Source organism: Oncorhynchus tshawytscha, linkage group LG03 (genome assembly GCF_018296145.1).
Source record: "Oncorhynchus tshawytscha isolate Ot180627B linkage group LG03, Otsh_v2.0, whole genome shotgun sequence".
Lineage (NCBI taxonomy): Eukaryota > Metazoa > Chordata > Actinopteri > Salmoniformes > Salmonidae > Oncorhynchus > Oncorhynchus tshawytscha.
Genome location: NC_056431.1, coordinates 56,229,300 through 56,247,691, shown reverse-complemented (window position 1 = coordinate 56,247,691; position 18,392 = coordinate 56,229,300). Strand labels below are relative to the sequence as shown.

The 18,392-nt window shown below is 41.4% G+C and overlaps 1 protein-coding gene and 1 pseudogene across 1 annotated transcript in view; one reads left to right on the top strand and one right to left on the bottom strand.

Moving 5' to 3' along the window:
• The window catches only part of LOC112224321, a 78,248-nt pseudogene extending 76,537 nt beyond the window's left edge, over positions 1-1,711 (top strand).
• Positions 1,712-5,459: 3,748 nt separating this feature from the next.
• LOC112239204 (integrin alpha 4) overlaps positions 5,460-18,392 on the bottom strand; it is a 29,554-nt gene continuing 16,621 nt past the window's right edge. The window contains exons 16-28 of the mRNA XM_024407695.2: positions 14,687-14,836; positions 12,805-12,881; positions 11,556-11,706; positions 11,258-11,356; positions 10,934-11,010; positions 9,410-9,499; positions 8,860-8,947; positions 8,635-8,742; positions 8,323-8,448; positions 7,962-8,087; positions 7,683-7,781; positions 7,262-7,381; positions 5,460-7,067 (exon numbers count right to left, since the gene is read on the bottom strand). Of these exons, the coding sequence (XP_024263463.1) occupies positions 6,966-7,067; positions 7,262-7,381; positions 7,683-7,781; positions 7,962-8,087; positions 8,323-8,448; positions 8,635-8,742; positions 8,860-8,947; positions 9,410-9,499; positions 10,934-11,010; positions 11,258-11,356; positions 11,556-11,706; positions 12,805-12,881; positions 14,687-14,836 (1,413 nt within the window). The 3' untranslated portion in view covers positions 5,460-6,965. The remainder of the gene's footprint in view (positions 7,068-7,261; positions 7,382-7,682; positions 7,782-7,961; positions 8,088-8,322; positions 8,449-8,634; positions 8,743-8,859; positions 8,948-9,409; positions 9,500-10,933; positions 11,011-11,257; positions 11,357-11,555; positions 11,707-12,804; positions 12,882-14,686; positions 14,837-18,392) is intronic.

Below are 18,392 nucleotides of genomic sequence, written 5' to 3'. Positions count from 1 at the left end.
GTGGTTATAATTAGAAATGACTGAGACGATGGTATTATTTCCTCAGCCCTTCCTTCCTCTATTCCTCACCTCCCTCTCAAAGCTTATTGGAGGTCCTAGGGAGGGGTCTTGGATCCTCCTTGTGTACAACTGGACAATAAAGTAATCTCCTCCTCCTGCTCCTCTTCCTCCCAGTTCAGTTTCTCCTTCGTGGAGACACACACGGTGCAAGCTGTGAGGCTTCGCCCCTGCTCTCAGGGGAGCTGGTCTGACGATGTCTTCGAGGACAACGGAGAGTGTGAATCTAAGAACACACCCATAATCTCCTCAGAGGGGACCTAGCCTTGGAACGTAAATGGAGACCTACGGGAGGTGCCCTCAGAGCTACTCATCAGGTTCAGCTCTTGTTCTTGATTTGGCCCAAAGCACCACAGCACCTGCACTGATAAACCTCATATGTTAGTGGCTGGATTCAATCTGTATTGCTGAAGTTCAGAGCTGTAGCACGGTTGAAATTTAAATGCAATGTTTCCGTGTTCGCAGAGACTGTATTGACGGTAATCGCTGCATATGTCGGCTCAATCAGAAATGACCTTTACATTTCAGTTGTGCTACAGTACTGAACTTCAGCGATACGGGTGGAATCCAGCCCTAGGGGTTGAATTCATAAAGCCTCTCAGAGTAGAAGTGCTGATCCTGAAAGTGATCCTTGATCAGCAGTCCTACTCTGAGACGCTGTGTGAACACTGGCCGATATATAAGGTACAACTCTATCCTTCAGCTGGTCTAAAGCCCCATAGCACCTGTCAGATAGGGGTTGTATCCAGGTTGAAGGTCTGTCTCAAATAACATGTTACCAAAGCAGTGACCTAACGCTGCTCACTATGTATAGCCCTACCTGTAATCTAATGGTCATATTAATCTGGGTTTAATTTACACCCCACAAAGAGAGTTCTTAGAGGTCATGCTCAGTATAATTTCACCGTCTTTTCGATCATGTATTTAGCAGTACTGTTAATTTGTCTGTCAGATATGGGACATTTAAAACCTCTTTAACTGATTTATTTGTTTCACCAGCAGGATAGATCCCCAACTCTTGACCCTGTTTGTTTTACCACCAGGATAGATCCCCAACTCCCGACCCTGTTTGTTTCACCACCAGGATAGATCCCCAACTCTTGACCCTGTTTGTTTCACCACCAGGATAGATCCCCAACTCTTGACCCTGTTTGTTTCACCACCAGGATAGATCCCCAACTCCCGACCCTGTTTGTTTCACCACCAGGATAGATCCCCAACTCCCGACCCTGTTTGTTTCACCACCAGGATAGATCCCTAACTCCCGACCCTGTTTGTTTCACCAGCAGGGTACATCCTCAACTCCTGACCCTGTTTGGAGTGGACATCGAGGAGGCAGAGGAGGCACACATCAAGTGCAGCTGCATTTAACACTGTCTGTAGAGTGGAATCGATACCATTTAAAACTGTCTAAAGGGTGGAGGAGTCTGTAGACACAACCTAAAATGGTCTCCATGTAGAGTTGATCTATTATGCAGAACCTCAGGTTGCACTGCCGCTGAATGTTACCGACAGGCATGACTACTGTACGACACTGTGAATGTTAGACATCAAATAACCAATGACAGACAGACACATTAAATAGAAAAAGTTCATTTTTACATGCCACACACTTATTTATTAAAAATAAAATTATAATTTTATTTGATTGAAATTCAAATTGGAATGTGCCCCCTTTATTTTTGTCATAACTGACAACTTGGTCAGGAAAGGTTGACTCCCTGAATTAACTGTCCTGAACCTTAAAATACAAGCAGTAAAAACATGTTACTAATCCTCATTCAACAACAAAACATCATCATCATCATCAAGGCATACCACATCTCCTAAACCTGAATGTTCCAATCCCTTACAGCTACAGTAAGAACACAATCCACTAATTCCAAAGATTCCAACAGAGAATCCAAAGGGATGAAAATGTAAAAATGGGAAGGTCAGTGTTCCGTATGTTTCATTTAAGACCTGGCATGTCTGCTATGCCTTGAGGAACATTTCTGAGTCACTGAAGAACCAGCTTTCTGGTTTCTGACTGCATTGAAAACTTCTGCTGGCATGGTGTTCGAGCAACGAGCTCTCACAGTCTCACTGCAGAATCAGATGTTCATCTGTTCTGCAAACGTCAAATTTAGAAGTTGCTCATAACATCAAATTTAGAAGTTGCTCATAACATCCAATTCCAAAGTTACTCCAACATCAATTTCAAAGTCGCTCCAAAAATCACATTTCAAAGTTGCTCCAAACATCACATTTAAAAGTGTTTTGTTGCTCCAGCCGCTCTGTATCGTTCCATGTCTCTAAACGTCAAATTTCGACGTTATGGTCCGAATGGTTAAGGTAATGGTTAAGGTTTGGGATAGGGTTAAAACATTAAGTTTAGGCACTCCTTCCAAATGGTTAGGTAAGGGTTAATGTTTGGGCTAGGGTAAAACAATTATAAAAAGGCATTTCTTGACATCCTCTGGACATAGATAAATGTCCAATTTCGACGTCAATCTTGAACGACCTGACTGGTATGAGTTGCTCACACACACACTTTGTTGTTCCCCTCTAAACAGGGACTGATTTAGACCTGGGACATCAGGTGGGTGCAATTCATTATCAGGTAGAACAGATAACCAGCAGGCTCTGGACCTTATAGGGTAAGAGTTGAATACACCTGCTCTAGAGGGACACAGACACACACACACACACACACACACACACACACACACACACACACACACACACACACACACACACACACACACACACACACACACACACACACACACACACACACACACACACACACACACACACACACACACACACACACACACAGGGTGCTGTCCCCTTGAGGAGTGTGTCATTCATGTGTCATTCAGTGAGTTGAGTGACACCCAACAACAGCCCCTTTTTTTCACAGATGACACTACACTGTCCTCCTCATCCTTCTGTTCTTCAGTTCTATACTACATAAATAAGCTTAAACTTCTGTCCCATCCACTTCTATATATATATATACACTTCTATTGATGATATAGATTTGACATATAGATGTGTATATATCGATATACACTCAATGGCCAGGTTATTAGTTACACCCATCTAGTACCGGGTCGGACCTCACTTTGCCTCCAGACACACCTGAATTCTTTGGGGCATGGAAACGTTGCTCAATTGGTATCAAGGGACCTAAAGTGTGCCAGGAAAACATTTCCATCACCATTACACCACCACCACCAGCCTGTACCGTTGACACAAGGCAGGAGGAGGCAATGGATTCATGCTGCTTATGCCAAATCCTGACTCTGCCACCAGCATGATGTAACAGGAACCGGGATTCGTCGGACCAGGCAATGTTTTTCCACTCATCAGTTGTCCAGTGTTGGTGATCGCGTGCCCACTGGAGCCACTTGTTCTTGTTTTTAGCTGATAGGAGTGGAACCCGGTGCGGTCGTCTGCTGCAATAGCCCATCCGTGACAATGTTCTGAGATGCTGTTGTACTGCGTCATTATTTACTTGTTTGTGGCCCACCTCTTAGCTTGCACAATTCTTGCTATTCTCCTTCGACCTCTCATCAAAGAGCTGTTTTGTCCACAGGACAGCTGCTGACTGGATGTTTTTTGTTTGTCTCACCATTCTCGTTAAATCCTAGACACTGTTGTGCGTGAAAAGCCCAGGATGCCGGCAGTTTCTGAGACACTGGAACTGGCGCGCCTGGCACGATGATCATGCCATGCTCAAAGTCGCTTAGGTCACTCATTTTGTGCATTCTAATGTTCAATCGAAGAGTAACTGAATGCCTTGATGCCGGTCTGCCGGCTTTACAGTGGGGCAAAAAAGTATTTAGTCAGCCACCAATTGTGCAAGTTCTCCCACTTAAAAAGATGAGAGAGGCCTGTAATTTTCATCATAGGTACACTTCAACTATGACAGACAAAATGAGAAAGATAAAATCCAGAAAATCACATTGTAGGATTTTTAATGAATTTATTTGCAAATTATGGTGGAAAATAAGTATTTGGTCAATAACAAAAGTTTATCTCAATACTTTGTTATATACCCTTTGTTGGCAATGACAGAGGTCAAACGTTTTCTGTAAGTCTTCACAAGGTTTTCACACACTGTTGCTGGTATTTTGGCCCATTCCTCCATGCAGATCTCCTCTAGAGCAGTGATGTTTTGGGGCTGTTGCTGGGCAACACGGACTTTCAACTCCCTCCAAAGATTTTCTATGGGGTTGAGATCTGGAGACTGGCTAGGCCACTCCAGGACCTTGAAATGCTTCTTACGAAGCCACTCCTTCGTTGCCCGGGCGGTGTGTTTGGGATCATTGTCATGCTGAAAGACCAGGCCACGTTTTATCTTCAATGTCCTTGCTGATGGAAGGAGGTTCACTCAAAATCTCACGATACATGGCCCCATTCATTCTTTCCTTTACACGGATCAGTCGTCCTTGTCCCTTTGCAGAAAAACAGCCCCAAAGCATGATGTTTCCACCCCCATGCTTCACAGTAGGTATGGTGTTCTTTGGATGCAACTCAGCATTCTTTGTCCTCCAAACACGACGAGTTGAGTTTTTACCAAAAAGTTACATTTTGGTTTCATCTGACCATATGACATTCTCCCAATCTTCTTCTGGATAATCCAAATGCTCTCTAGCAAACTTCAGACGGGCCTGGACATGTACTGGCTTAAGCAGGGGGACACGTCTGGCACTGCAGGATTTGAGTCCCTGGTGGCGTAGTGTGTTACTGATGGTAGGCTTTGTTACTTTGGTCCCAGCTCTCTGCAGGTCATTCACTAGGTCCCCACGTGTGGTTCTGGGATTTTTGCTCACCGTTCTTGTGATAATTTTGACCCCACGGGTGAGATCTTGCGTGGAGCCCCAGATTGAGGGAGATTATCAGTGGTCTTGTACGTCTTCCATTTCCTAATAATTGCTCCCACAGTTGATTTATTCAAACCAAGCTGCTAACCTATTGCAGATTCAGTCTTCCCAGCCTGGTGCAGGTCTACAATTTTTTTCTGGTGTCCTTTGACAGCTCTTTGGTCTTGTCCATAGTGGAGTTTGGAGTGTGACTGTTTGAGGTTGTGGACAGGTGTCTTTTATACTGATAACAAGTTCAAACAGGTGCCATTAATACAGGTAACAAGTGGAGGACAGAGGAGCCTCTTAAAGAAGAAGGTACAGGTCTGTGAGAGCCAGAAATATTGCTTGTTTGTAGGCGACCAAATACTTATTTTCCACCATAATTTGCAAATAAATTCATAAAAAATCCTACAATGTGATCTTCTAGATTTATTTTCTCATTTTGTCTGTCATAGTTGAAGTGTACCTATGATGAAAATTACAGGCCTCTCTCATCTTTTTAAGTGGGAGAACTTGCACAATTGGTGGCTGACTAAATACTTTTTTGCCCCACTGTATATAGCAAGCCATGTGACTCACTGTCTGTAGGAGTGAACCATTTTCGTGAACAAGGTGTTGTACCTAATAAACTGGCCACTGAGTGTATACAGATGATGTTCCTATGCATAAAGAAAAGCTTCAGCAGTGCATTCATAAATGTTTCGTACCTCGACCGAATCCAAGTAGTCAGGTCTGTGAGACTTGGGCCATGTTCATTAGGACAGACCGTGGCAAAATGTTTTGCAATGGAAAATGAGCAGTCCTCAATTAATGGACAGGTACAGATAATACCTTCTTGTTTCAGTTTGTGCTTATTTATCAAGTTCTGTTTTCACTTCCTGAGATCTTGGTAGGAAATCAAAACAGGAATGATATGCCTATTTCTATGAGATCATGTAGCCCATGTTCTAATGTACATAATCCATGTTCTAATGTACATAGTCCATGTTCTAATGTACATAGTCCATGTTCTAATGTACATAGTCCATGTTCTAATGTACAAGACATGTTCTAATGTACTGAGTCCATGCTATAATGTACATGACATGTTCTAATGTACATGACATGTTCTAATGTACATAGTCCATGTTCTAATGTACATGACATGTTCTAATGTACATAGTCCATGTTCTAATGTACATGACATGTTCTAATGTACATGACATGTTCTAATGTACATGGCATGTTCTAATGTACATAGTCCATGTTCTAATGTACATAGTCCATGTTCTAATGTACATGACATGTTCTAATGTACATGGCATGTTCTAATGTACGTAGTCCATGTTCTAATGTACATAGTCCATGTTCTAATGTACATGACATGTTCTAATGTACATGACATGTTCTAATGTACATAGTCCATGTTCTAATGTACATGACATGTTCTAATGTACATAGTCCATGTTCTAATGTACATGACATGTTCTAATGTACATGACATGTTCTAATGTACATGACATGTTCTAATGTACATAGTCCATGTTCTAATGTACATGACATGTTCTAATGTACATAGTCCATGTTCTAATGTACATGACATGTTCTAATGTACATAGTCCATGTTCTAATGTACATGACATGTTCTAATGTACTTGACATGTTCTAATGTACATGACATGTTCTAATGTACATGACATGTTCTAATGTACATGACATGTTCTAATGTACATAGTCCATGTTCTAATGTACATGACATGTTCTAACATACATTCAATGTAAACACTCCAATGTGTTATAGTCTCACTGCACCAGACCCAGAGGTAAAGTGTAATATAGTTGTCCCGCTGACAACACATTTTAAACTTACACTTCGTCAGCCTTTTCCTCTTGCATGTTTTAGGGAAATGACATTTTTTCTTTCCTTGTCATTCTGAGCCATCACAATTTGAATGGTCCAGCAGTTCTTTCCCTTGGGTTTGGATGATCTCAGTCAAAATGTGCCTCTTAGTCCATGTTGTAGTATAGAACCATTCTGTATTAGGACACAGTCACTCTGTCTTGATCTCAATCTTAGGATCTACTCTCAGTCTTAGTCAAATGTTTTGGTACATAGTCCCAGCTATCCCTCCTGATCTCATCCTCCTTCTTAAACTGCCTTTTAAAGAAACCAATCTGAGAAGGAAAGAGAACAGGGTTCAGGTTCAGATTACAGTATATACATTGATATACAGCTACCATCTATACATCTAGTACTTCAAATTATGCATTTTAAGAAAAGGAAGCAGGAGAAGAAGACTGTGATTGGTTTGCACTTTGTAGTGTGTTTGCATCCTGTCTTGTGTGTGATATAAAGGAGTAGTACTGACCTTCCAGAGGGCGAAGATGAGCAGGGCCAGGATCAGGAGTCCCACCAGTAGACTCACTACAATGATAAACACCTCCACTGCTGCCTGAGGCTTCTGGCTGAAGTGGGCCTCCAACACAACCTGAGACAAGGAATGAAATACAACACTATTACAGAACTCGTATAATATTTCTATGACGTGCAACAGCATACCAGGTTTTTTACATAGGGCTGTCATTACCGGCGCTGTCCTATGGATACCAGTGTTTATACAGTTTGAAACTCAACAGAGGTACTCGAGGTTACAGAGCTATCCTGACACCTCCTCACTCTACCAGGACATGGACTTGAGTGACCTCAATTGTGGAAAAGGGACATAGTATGTATGTAAGTCGTAATAAGTGTATTCTCCATTAGACTGCTGTATGAGATTAACTTTTTACCTGAGCGATAGGGATCTTCTGTAGGATGATGGTTTGAGGGTCCTCCCTTGGTGATGTGATGACGCCAGTACTCTCCATCAGCATCACTCCATGACGTCCCTAAGAAGAGAGGAAGGAAATCAATTTGAGTAGACAATAGAAATAGAATGACTAGAAAGGGGGAGGGGCACAGACCATCCCATACACACACTATACACACACCGGTACATTTACGAGACTGAGACTTTGGCCATGTAATGAGATGTGCAAGGGCACGTGTAACATAAGTTAAGTGTTTACAGGTGAGAGCTGTAGAACGGTAGGATTCAGCTTCACTTCCATGTGAATGGTGGCTTCTTTCCCAATGTCCATATCTCCTAGTCTACACTCCAGAGTCAGGCACAGGTCATCACCATAGGCACAGAACTATGGAAAGAAAGGTTCAAGTTGAAGTTTATATTTGATCTGCCATGTGTAATGGATACATTGGAAATCTAACACATCCAAAAGCTCTTACAATAAAACACGGCAGGAAATATGCAAACATACAACAATCAGCAATAAAATGTTACTGCTGAAATAAGGACAAAGGGCACAACAAAATGAGTGGTATTGATAACTATATATCAGAAGGGAGGAGGAGGTAGGGGGTGATATTTACCATTTTGCGTTTGCTGATTTTGGAGAAGAAGAAGACCAGTTCTTTGATGAAAGAGGACTGTGGCACCTCACAGTCATCCTCCACCGCAATGGAGTCGTTTTGAATGGAGCATTCTCCAAGAGACGTCTGACAGATGGAAAAGAAAACAAGTTAAACATTCATTGATGTATGTCTATATCACAATGCAAACATGCACATATTAAGTAGAATAATAGAAAAGTTTAATAACAGAAAAATATAATAATTTAACAATAATCTAGATGAACGTTTAAAAATAGACAAGTGACAAGTTATGAATATTCCCAAACATACATGGAAGTCTGTGACATGGAGTAATCTGTATGGATATGGTGACAGGATCTTGGGAATATCAATCTCCACTATCGTGTTGAGAGATTTGCTTGGACCAATATTGACAACCTATCAAGTGGAGGAAAGTACACAGGTCAGTATAAACTCATTAATTCATTTGAAAACTCCAACTAAGCTCTAGTGAGTCTATCAGTCTCTCATAAGTGTGTACTATACTGTACATACCTTGTAAGTGTAGTTGAATGTCTCTGTGTAGCAATCAACTGGAATAGGTGCCTGGTCACCAAATACAAAGGATGTTGGAGTCATAAACCTGCAAGGGAGAGCAGTGATTATCTTATGAATTGCAATAAGATGTATTTAAATATATACTGCCAATGCTGAGCAAGGAACTGTCTTTGTTACTGTAAAATCAGGGGTCGATAAAAGGCGGCCAGCGAGCCAAAACTGGCCCTCAAGTGATTTGTTTTGGTACCCCACAATTTTTTGCAAAAGTTGTTTTTGGTCAAAAACACTGCAAAATCACCAGGAATTCAGCAAAAAAAAGTTTAATTTAGGAAATCTGTTCCTAAGTATTCCCACAAAAAAAAAAGATATTTGATCGTGTGTCAATGTAATGAAGTAATTAAACTATTGTTATTTTCAAATTCAAATTCATTTTCAAACTCTTTTTTTGGCTTAGTTGTGGTTAGTTTGGTGTGTACAAATGATTATAATTATGTTCCGGCCCCAGACCATCCGCTTTGCCTACCACTGCTGTAAATCGGTGTCTTACCCATGAATGTTGACATCTACTCCATATCTCAGGGGTAACATCAGAGTGGCAGAGTTGTCATGCAGAAGATCCTCGTTTTCATAATTGTCCCTGGAAAATACACAATGTAAGATTTTAAAAAAATCTATTTTGATTACATTTTATAGTGATGCAGGCCTAATAACATAGCTCATGCCATTATACTGTTAAAGGACTCAAAACCAAATAATTTCTAAAACATAAGACTTTGCAGAACTTCAAATTCCTAGTATTGCTCACAGTGAGGAGCATTACATGACACCTAGATTCAATCAGATCAAGCGTTAACCGGCGATCGCCATCACCCCCATAGATGATGTTTTGACGATGTCGGAGGTGGAACTGCGTTGGAGCTATCAAATCGGTGATAGCTCCAACGAGCCTAATTGATCATTGTCTTGAAGTCACACCCGCCCCACAGGGGTTCAGAACGAGAAAGTGTAGGCTATATAGCAATAATGACGAGCCTAACTGAGATGTATATTATATCTCACATTCCAGTGTTCAAACTTCTAAACAAGGCTGCATGGCATTTCTCTTAATGCAACTCCGTGCAGCCAATGGCAATGTCTGCTTTAGGTATAATGCTGGAAGATGCTTGTGTATTTGACAGCTCTAACGCAGTTGTTCAGGGGCAGAATGACAGATTTTTACTTTGTCAGCTCGGGAATTTGATCCAGCAATCTTTCGGTTACTGGCCCAATTGCTCTAACCACTAGGATACCTACAGAAACTTCACATTTATAGTCTTTGAACAAAACTCCAGTTAAGTTCAAGCATGGAATGTTCTAGAGTGTTCTGGAATGGCTAAACATTCCAAAGCCATTATTTACCCAAAAAACAAAACACAGACAGCAAGGAGAATTTCTTAACCACACAATCAAACAACTATGGGACAGAACCCAAAAGAGGGAACCTGCAGCACCCTCTGATTTGAATGATTCAGCTAACTGAAACTTTGTGTTTCCTGTTCCCCTAACAACAGAACAAACACATAGACTACATCATATCTCACTGTGTCTCACTGGGCTGTTTTACGATTCTCCGTTTGCCTGTTCGGTTTAATAAGGCTGGTCAGCAGCAAGACGTCACCGACGTTGTAACAAGACGTCAGTCTCAAAAACATGTCATTCGATACACAGTAGGTTGCTGAGGGGAGGACAGCTCATTATAATGGCTTGAATGGAGTAAATTGAATGGTATCAAACACATGGAAACCACGCATTTGATGAGTTCTATACCATTCTATTTAATTCAGTTCCAGCCATTTCTATGAGCCTGTCCTCTCTAATATGGGTGCCACCGGCCTCCTGTGATCTGATTATTTCATGTATTTCGGAGAGAAAATGTGTTCGGGGGTTAGGGGATCGGATCTTAGGTCAGAAGTAGTGTAAGCACATCCAGTTACTTACAAAAATCATGAAAGAAAGATACTGACAAAGACCTTTGGGTCGAAACATTGCACTCGATAACACTGTCATTCAACAAAGTTGGGTCTGTGCTTACCCACTAGCGTTGATGGAGATGCTAGCGTCACCAACACTACTACTCTGGTTCACATCCAACAGAAAACTGATATTGACCTGCAGAAAAGATGCAAAGTCTCATTAGTTACCAAGCAAGACAACAGCATTAGTTGTGGAAAATAAGCAGGAACATTGGCACCTAACTAAATAAATTGGTCTGAGTAATTAGTTCAAATTAGTCTTCAGCTGATGGTGTTTCCAACAAGCAGTGAGAACACTCAGATCCTGTTTAATGGAGTAACTTTGGTGTAAGGTTAGAGTAAGGTTGGAGAAATGTTGGAGTCAGGTTGAGTGTGAAGCCTACCTTGGCCCCAGAGCTGAGGTATAGGTTTCCCACACTGCAATCCACTCCTACTATTGTCTTGTTCTCCTCTGAAATGTCACAGCTCACAAACTTCTCCTCCTGAAAACAATAACAGATAGATGATGGGATTGTGTGAGTTACTTATTGCAATCCAAGAGGGCACAGATTCTTCTGCTTTCTCACAGAGTTGTGTGTGTTTCTTGAACTGTCCATGCAACAACAACTAAATTACATTGGTGATCATGTGAGAATTTGAAAAACTTTGGGTAATCAATACATACATCAGTCAAACACTTACTGCGTCAAGCACTTTGATGTAGTGCAGGTTACTGGGGAATCGGAGCTGGAGTCTGGGGAGGAATGCATCATCTCCCGTGTTCACCAGGGTTGTGTTCAACATGATGGTCTTCCCATTGCCAAGTGCAAAGTACGGCATGTTGTTGTGTCTCCTGCAATAATAACAGTCTTATTATAAACTGGGTGGTTTGAGCCCTGAATGCTGATTGGCTGAACGCCGTGGTATATTACATTGGTAACCAGTTTATAATAGCAATAAGGCACCTTGGAGGATTGTGGTATATAGGCAATATGCCACGGCTAATGGCTGTTTCCAGGCACTGTGCATTCCATTGTGCATATGAACAGCCCCTAGCCGTGGTATATTGGTCATATACCAAACCTCCTCGGGCCTTATTGCAGAAGTATAAAACTGAAAGTCTCTCTCCTTATACCTGTGACTAGCAGACGTCTGTGCTAAAACCACAATGAATCATACCCTCTCGTGTAGGCTATTATTACCTTACTTCAATTGACTTTAGTCATACAACAAAACATATAATTTCATACTTCATTAGACTTGAGTCATATAACTTTTTTTAAAGTGCCAGCTTCATGGTTTCAGGGGAGACCAACAGACTAAACAGTGACAGAAATAGTAACAACAGAGAGAAACAACATGTCCCAAATGGCTCTATGGGTCCTGGTCAAAAGTAGTGCACTACATACTGTAGGGAATAGGGTGCCATCTGGGACGTGCTGGTTTCTTGGCTTTTAGGGAATTAGTAATTACACCTTAGGGAGGGGAACTGAACTGAGCTGGCACTGAGACTAGGGCTGCATCCCAAATGGCACAATATACCCTACATAGTGCATTACTTTTGACCAGGACCTACAGTATAGGAGGTGGTTTCCTTGACACCACCAGCACTGAGGGCCTCACAAGCCTGCACACACCCACACACCCACACACACACACCCACACACACACCCAAACACATGCCTCATGAATAATCAGATCATGTATTAGCCTGGCGGTTAAGCATTTAAGTGTGACCATATTGGTGTAATGGAAGGCTCTACTGACAACACTTGATCTTGGTTCCATGAAGGTTGTTTTCCCTCCAGAAATACTGTTTGTTTTAAATGCTGTATATTTAATTTGTCAAATGAACCTAGAAAGTCAAAGCTTCAAGACAAAAGGTTGTGAGAAAAAGAAAACTTATATTGTAATATTGTAATTGAACATGATGAAATGCTACTGTACTTACTGTGGTAACACCAGTTGAGCAGAGACCTGCAGATTGGTTGAGCAGTTGGCCAATGAACAGTACCGAGCAAACTCTGTCTATGGATAGGAAAGGTGCAAATAAAGTGTAAGATGATGGGGCCATCCGTACAGTTACGAATCCTCCAGAGGTGTGGACTCGAGTCACATGACTTGGAGGAGTCAGACTCGAGTCACAAATATGATGACTTGCAACTCGACTTTGACTTTAACACCAATGACTTGTGACTTGACTTGGACTTGAGCCTTATGACTCGACCTGACTCGATAACCCTCCCCAAGCCCAAATATATAAAAATGATGCTATTAAATAGAGTGTACAGTGCATCAACTCTTCATTTAACGGATTAGAGTTTGAATCGGACAGCAGCCAATTAAATTGTACCAGCTGAGAAAAAGTTTTGCGTGGCTATGCAGAGGAATGTCGACGGGTGAATTCAGATTGAACCCTTGGAAAGATGATAACCAAAATTATTATTTTTTGATATAAAGACTACAAAAAACGGATTGCAACTTGCAAAACATGCGGGAAGAAAATGACAGACGGAGGCGCAAGAACTTCCAACTTTGTTCGACATTTGAAGCTGCACAAAGAACCGTAAGTCGAGGCTAATATAGCCAACAGCTATATAATTTATAACTTTACTAGTGTAGCATACAGGCTAACGTAACGTTAAATCAATGAGCCTTCACATAGTCAGTCAGTGCGGGAACGTGATCATTGCACCCAAGATTGAGCTACAACTGGCTAGGCAGTTGGTAGCCTAAATCCTGACTGATGTTACTGGTGTTCTGAAAACCATTGAAATACATTAGCCTACTGTAACCACACAGAGAGAGTGTGTGGAGGTGGGTGGGTGTGTGTGTGTGTGTTAAGGTTGGGCGATTGTGTACAAGCCTACATCGCCGACTTTGCCCCCATATCGATCCTCAATAGCCGATCGCTATTGGGGGGTCTTTCTCATGGCTACCCACGTATTTCCTTGGAAATATAAAGTTTATTTGGCATTCATGATTTGCGTAAATGTAATATACTAACTATTACTCTTGTTAGAAATATGAAATTGTATTACATTTGGTGAAGAGCACATTAGGACTTGTTTAGAACTCGAAACTCAAAGTTTAGGACTTGAGACTTGCCTGTCTTGACTTGAGTCTTACTTGTGACTTGTAAAACAATGCCTTGGTCCCACCTCTGGAATCCTCTACCATACCATGCATCAATATGAGTGGAGAACTGTATAGCTAGTTTCCCGGACACAGCCTAGTACCTGGGCTAAAGAGCACTTTCAATGTAGATTCTCCATTGAGCATGATTCTTAAAGCTAGAATCCTTTCATTGAAACAATAACAAGACGGCCACCCCGCCTCGGTTTTGTTGAAACTCTGAGAGACGGAGAAATGTAACCACTCTCAAATTCATAGACAGAGCTATGGATACCAGGACTGACTATCCATGACATCAAAATTATAGTTTTTACATTGGCTGCATGGATTTGAATTAAGAGAAATCTTATGCAGCCTTGTTTACAAATTCGAACACTGGAATGTGAGTTGTAATCTACACCTCGATAAGGCTGATATAAATCCTCAATATTTATTTTGTTTAATGATTTTCAATTTGAGTGTCATTATTTCTGTATAGCCTACACTTTCTCATTCTGAACTTCTAATGCGAGTGGGATGGGTGTGGCTTTGTTACAATGATCTGCATCTGCTCACCAATTTGACAGCTCCAACTCAGTTTCACCTGAGACACCGCTAAAACATCAGCTATGCGGGTGTCCGCTATCGCCGGTTAACGTTTGATCTGATTGAATCTAGGCCTTAATCTGTGTCTGGGAAACTGGCCCTATGAGACTCACCTTATTGGCCACCAGGTTACCGTGCCCCCCTCTCTGCTGCAGTATGGGTTTCAGAGCAGGGAAAGTGGATCCTCCGTTATGGACAGTGTGCTCTCTGAGAGTGTACGAAACCTCAAAATGGATGGGTGTGAAGATATCTCGGACATCTTTCTACAAGCGGTAAAGAGAAAGAGAAAATTAAAGGATCAATTTACATACAACCTTGAGAAGTGGGGAGCTTCTTGCTTGACCTCGCTAATGGATGTTCTGGGGTAGGTTGTTGTGGGGGTCTGCCTGTGCTCTGGCACAATGTTACAGTGTCCTGTGCTGTCTGTCCCACTAAAAGAGTTGGCTTGTGGCCACTGCAGATGTCCCGAAGAGCCTCTCCTCCAGCTCAGACACCTGCCTTTAGCTTAAGGAGGGATAGGGCACTACAGTAATCTCCTAATTATGACATAGTTCTTTTTTTTAAGACAAAGATATCTATTTTATCTTTTGCTAAATTGTTGCTAAAAGTGTTCTGACTAAGTTGTAATGCTATGATACCAAAAAAGGACTGCTATACATTTCTATGACTAAATGATTGAATACATAACGTTGTAAAATAAAGAATGGTATCTAAAGAGCGAGACGCTTGAATGATTCCTATGTTCCATCCTCTCTTATTTTTTCAGTGAGCACACATAGCAGCTATAAACCAGCGCTTCATTACCTGCAAGGAAACACGTGCCGTCATCATTTCTTTGCACAAAAAGGGCTTCACAGGCAAGGATATTGATGCCAGTAAGATTGCACCTAAATCAACCATTTATCGGATCATCAAGAACTTCAAGGAGAGCGGTTCAATTGTTGTGAAGAAGGCTTCAGGGCGCCCAAGAAGGCCCAGCGAGTGCCAGGACCGTCTCCTAAAGTTGATTCAGCTGTGGGATCGGGGCACCACCAGTACAGAGCTTGCTCTAGAATGGCAGCAGGCAGGTGTGAGTCCATCTGCACGCACAGTGAGGCGAAGACTTTTGGAGGATGGCCTGGTCAAAAAGGGCAGCAAAGAAGCCCCTTCTCTCCAGGAAAAACATCAGGGACAGACTGATATTCTGCAAAAAGTACAGGGATTGGACTGCTGAGGACTGGGGTAAAGTCATTTTCTCTGATGAACCCCCTTTCTGATTGTTTGGGGCATCCGGAAAAAAGCTTGTCCGGAGAAGACAAGGTGAGTGTTACCATCAGTCCTGTGTCATGCCAAAAGTAAAGCATCCTGAGACCATTCATGTATGGGGTTGCTTCTCAGCCAAGGGAGTGGGCTCACTCACAATTTTGCCTAAGAACACAGCCATAAATAAAGAATGGTACCAACTAGAGCAACTTCTCCCAACCATCCAGGAACAGTTTGGTGACAAACAATGCCTTTTCCAGTATGATGGAGCACCTTGCCATAAGGCAAAAGTGATAACTTAGTGGCTCGAACAAAACGTCGATATTTTGGGTCCATGGCCAGGAAACTCCCCAGACCTTAATCCCATTGAGAACGTGTGGTCAATTCTCAAGAGGCGGGTAGACAAACAAAACCTCACAATTTCGGACAAACTCCAAGCATTGATTATGCAAGAATGGGCTGCCATCATCAGGATGTGGCCCAGAAGTTAATTGACAGCATGCCAGGGTAATTGCAGAGGTCTTGAAAAAGATGGGTCAACACTGGAAATATTGATTCTTTGCATCAACTTCATGTAATTTTCAATAAAAGCCTTTGACACTTATGAAATGCTTGTAATTATACTTCAGTATTCCATAGTAACATCTGACAAAAATATCTAAAGACACTGAAGCAGCAAGCTTTGTGGAAATTAATATTTGTGTAATTTTCCAAACTTTTGGCCACAACTGTACATATGAATTACAGTATTTAAAACTTTTTCAAGGTGCATACAGTATGAGGGAGTTGAGATTGATACAGAAATGGGCGACCAAAAGACATTTAGCCCCATGTCACATCAGTCACTCACATTCCCTTACCAGTCCCCTTTACTGCTGTACTGTCACCTCTGTTAATAACATTCATTACTGCCAGGTTTAAGGTCTCCAATAACTCCATCTTTAGCTGTTAATAAGTGCATGGGTTAAACCATGAGCTAGCTTAGATGGCGAGAGAGAGAGAGAGATTTACTGTATATACGGGGAGAGAGAGAGAGAGAGTGAGAGAGAGAGAGAGTGTGAGAGAGAGAGAGAGAGAGAGAGAGTGTGAGAGAGAGAGAGAGAGAGAGAGAGAGAGAGAGAGATTTACTGTATATACGGGGAGAGAGAGAGGCAAAGCATGAGACAAAGAGACAAAGGGGAGCGGCAGAAAGAGAAAGAAGGGAGAGAAAGAGAGACAGAGACAGAGTCCAGAGGGGCTCTTCCAAACACTTGAGCATTAACCCCTCCTCCCCTCCTCTCCTTTCCTCCCAGTCCCGCTATATTTTTATCCAGTTCACTATGCTCCTTCCCATGTAACGTGATACGTTGTTCTGGACTTCCCAACGTCACCTACTGTCCTTATTAGACCCCTTTATCAGACATAAACTGAATGGGTCATTGGTTGCTGACGCAGTTGCCACCCAAATGATGGTCCATCCTGATAACAAACTAGCTGATGATTCATCGACCGAAAGGTAAATCAGACAATGTCCCTCGACACTACTGACTCATAATACTTTGATCTCTATCAGTAGCATGCTGTCCTGACCAGAAGTCCTAGCAAAATGCATAGCACATAGAATAAAAAAGGTTTTACCAGATATTGTTCATCCTGATCAGACAGGTTTTTTACATGGACGATATATTGGATATAATATTTTTAATGAGGATAACATTGACTTGTGTTTTATTTCGCAAGACACATTTTCGTTTACTATCAAAGGACAGTGATGTTTCACAGCGATACCAAAAAGATCATCAAGGGGTCAGAAATCCAGGGGATAAAAACAAAAGTGTCGATGTATGTCGAAGTCCACAATCTGGTCCCTGCACAGTCTCATTGAAGATCTTGATCACTTTACTATGGATTAAAACCTAATTATGACAGCTGTGCCATATTACGTATTACATATTACTCCCCTGTAGTTTACCAATAAAATGGGCGGATGGTGAAGTAGACATACTTGGTATTCACATCTCAAAAAATATAAATGAACTTACCACAATCAATTTCAATGGACAGTTAGCAGAAATACATAAGATTCTGCAACCATGGAAATACTTGTCTATTTATGGAAAAATCACATTGGTTAACCCTTTGGTCCTATCACAGTTTACTTACCTACTAATGGCACTGCCTACTCCAGATGACTCATTTTATAAATCATATGAGCAAAAAATATGACATTTTACTTGGAATGCTAAGTTAAGACTAAATTAAATGCTAAGACAAAATTAAATGTGCTTATTTATATAATGAATATGAGTTTGGGGGGCTAAAATGATGAAATATTAAAGCTCTAAACCTCTCACTAAAAGCATCACTCATACATAAATTATACTTAAACCCAAAATGGTTCTCCAGTAGATTATTAAGAAAGGCTCATTCTTCGTTCAAAAATGGCCTTTTTACCTTTATACAGATTACAACTTCTCATTTCCGACAAATTGAAAATTAAATTTTGTTTAAAGTATCGCCCTTTCTTAAACAAGCCATACAAAGTTGGTTACAATTTCAGTTTTATCCTCCAGAAAAGATAGAACAAATATTACAACA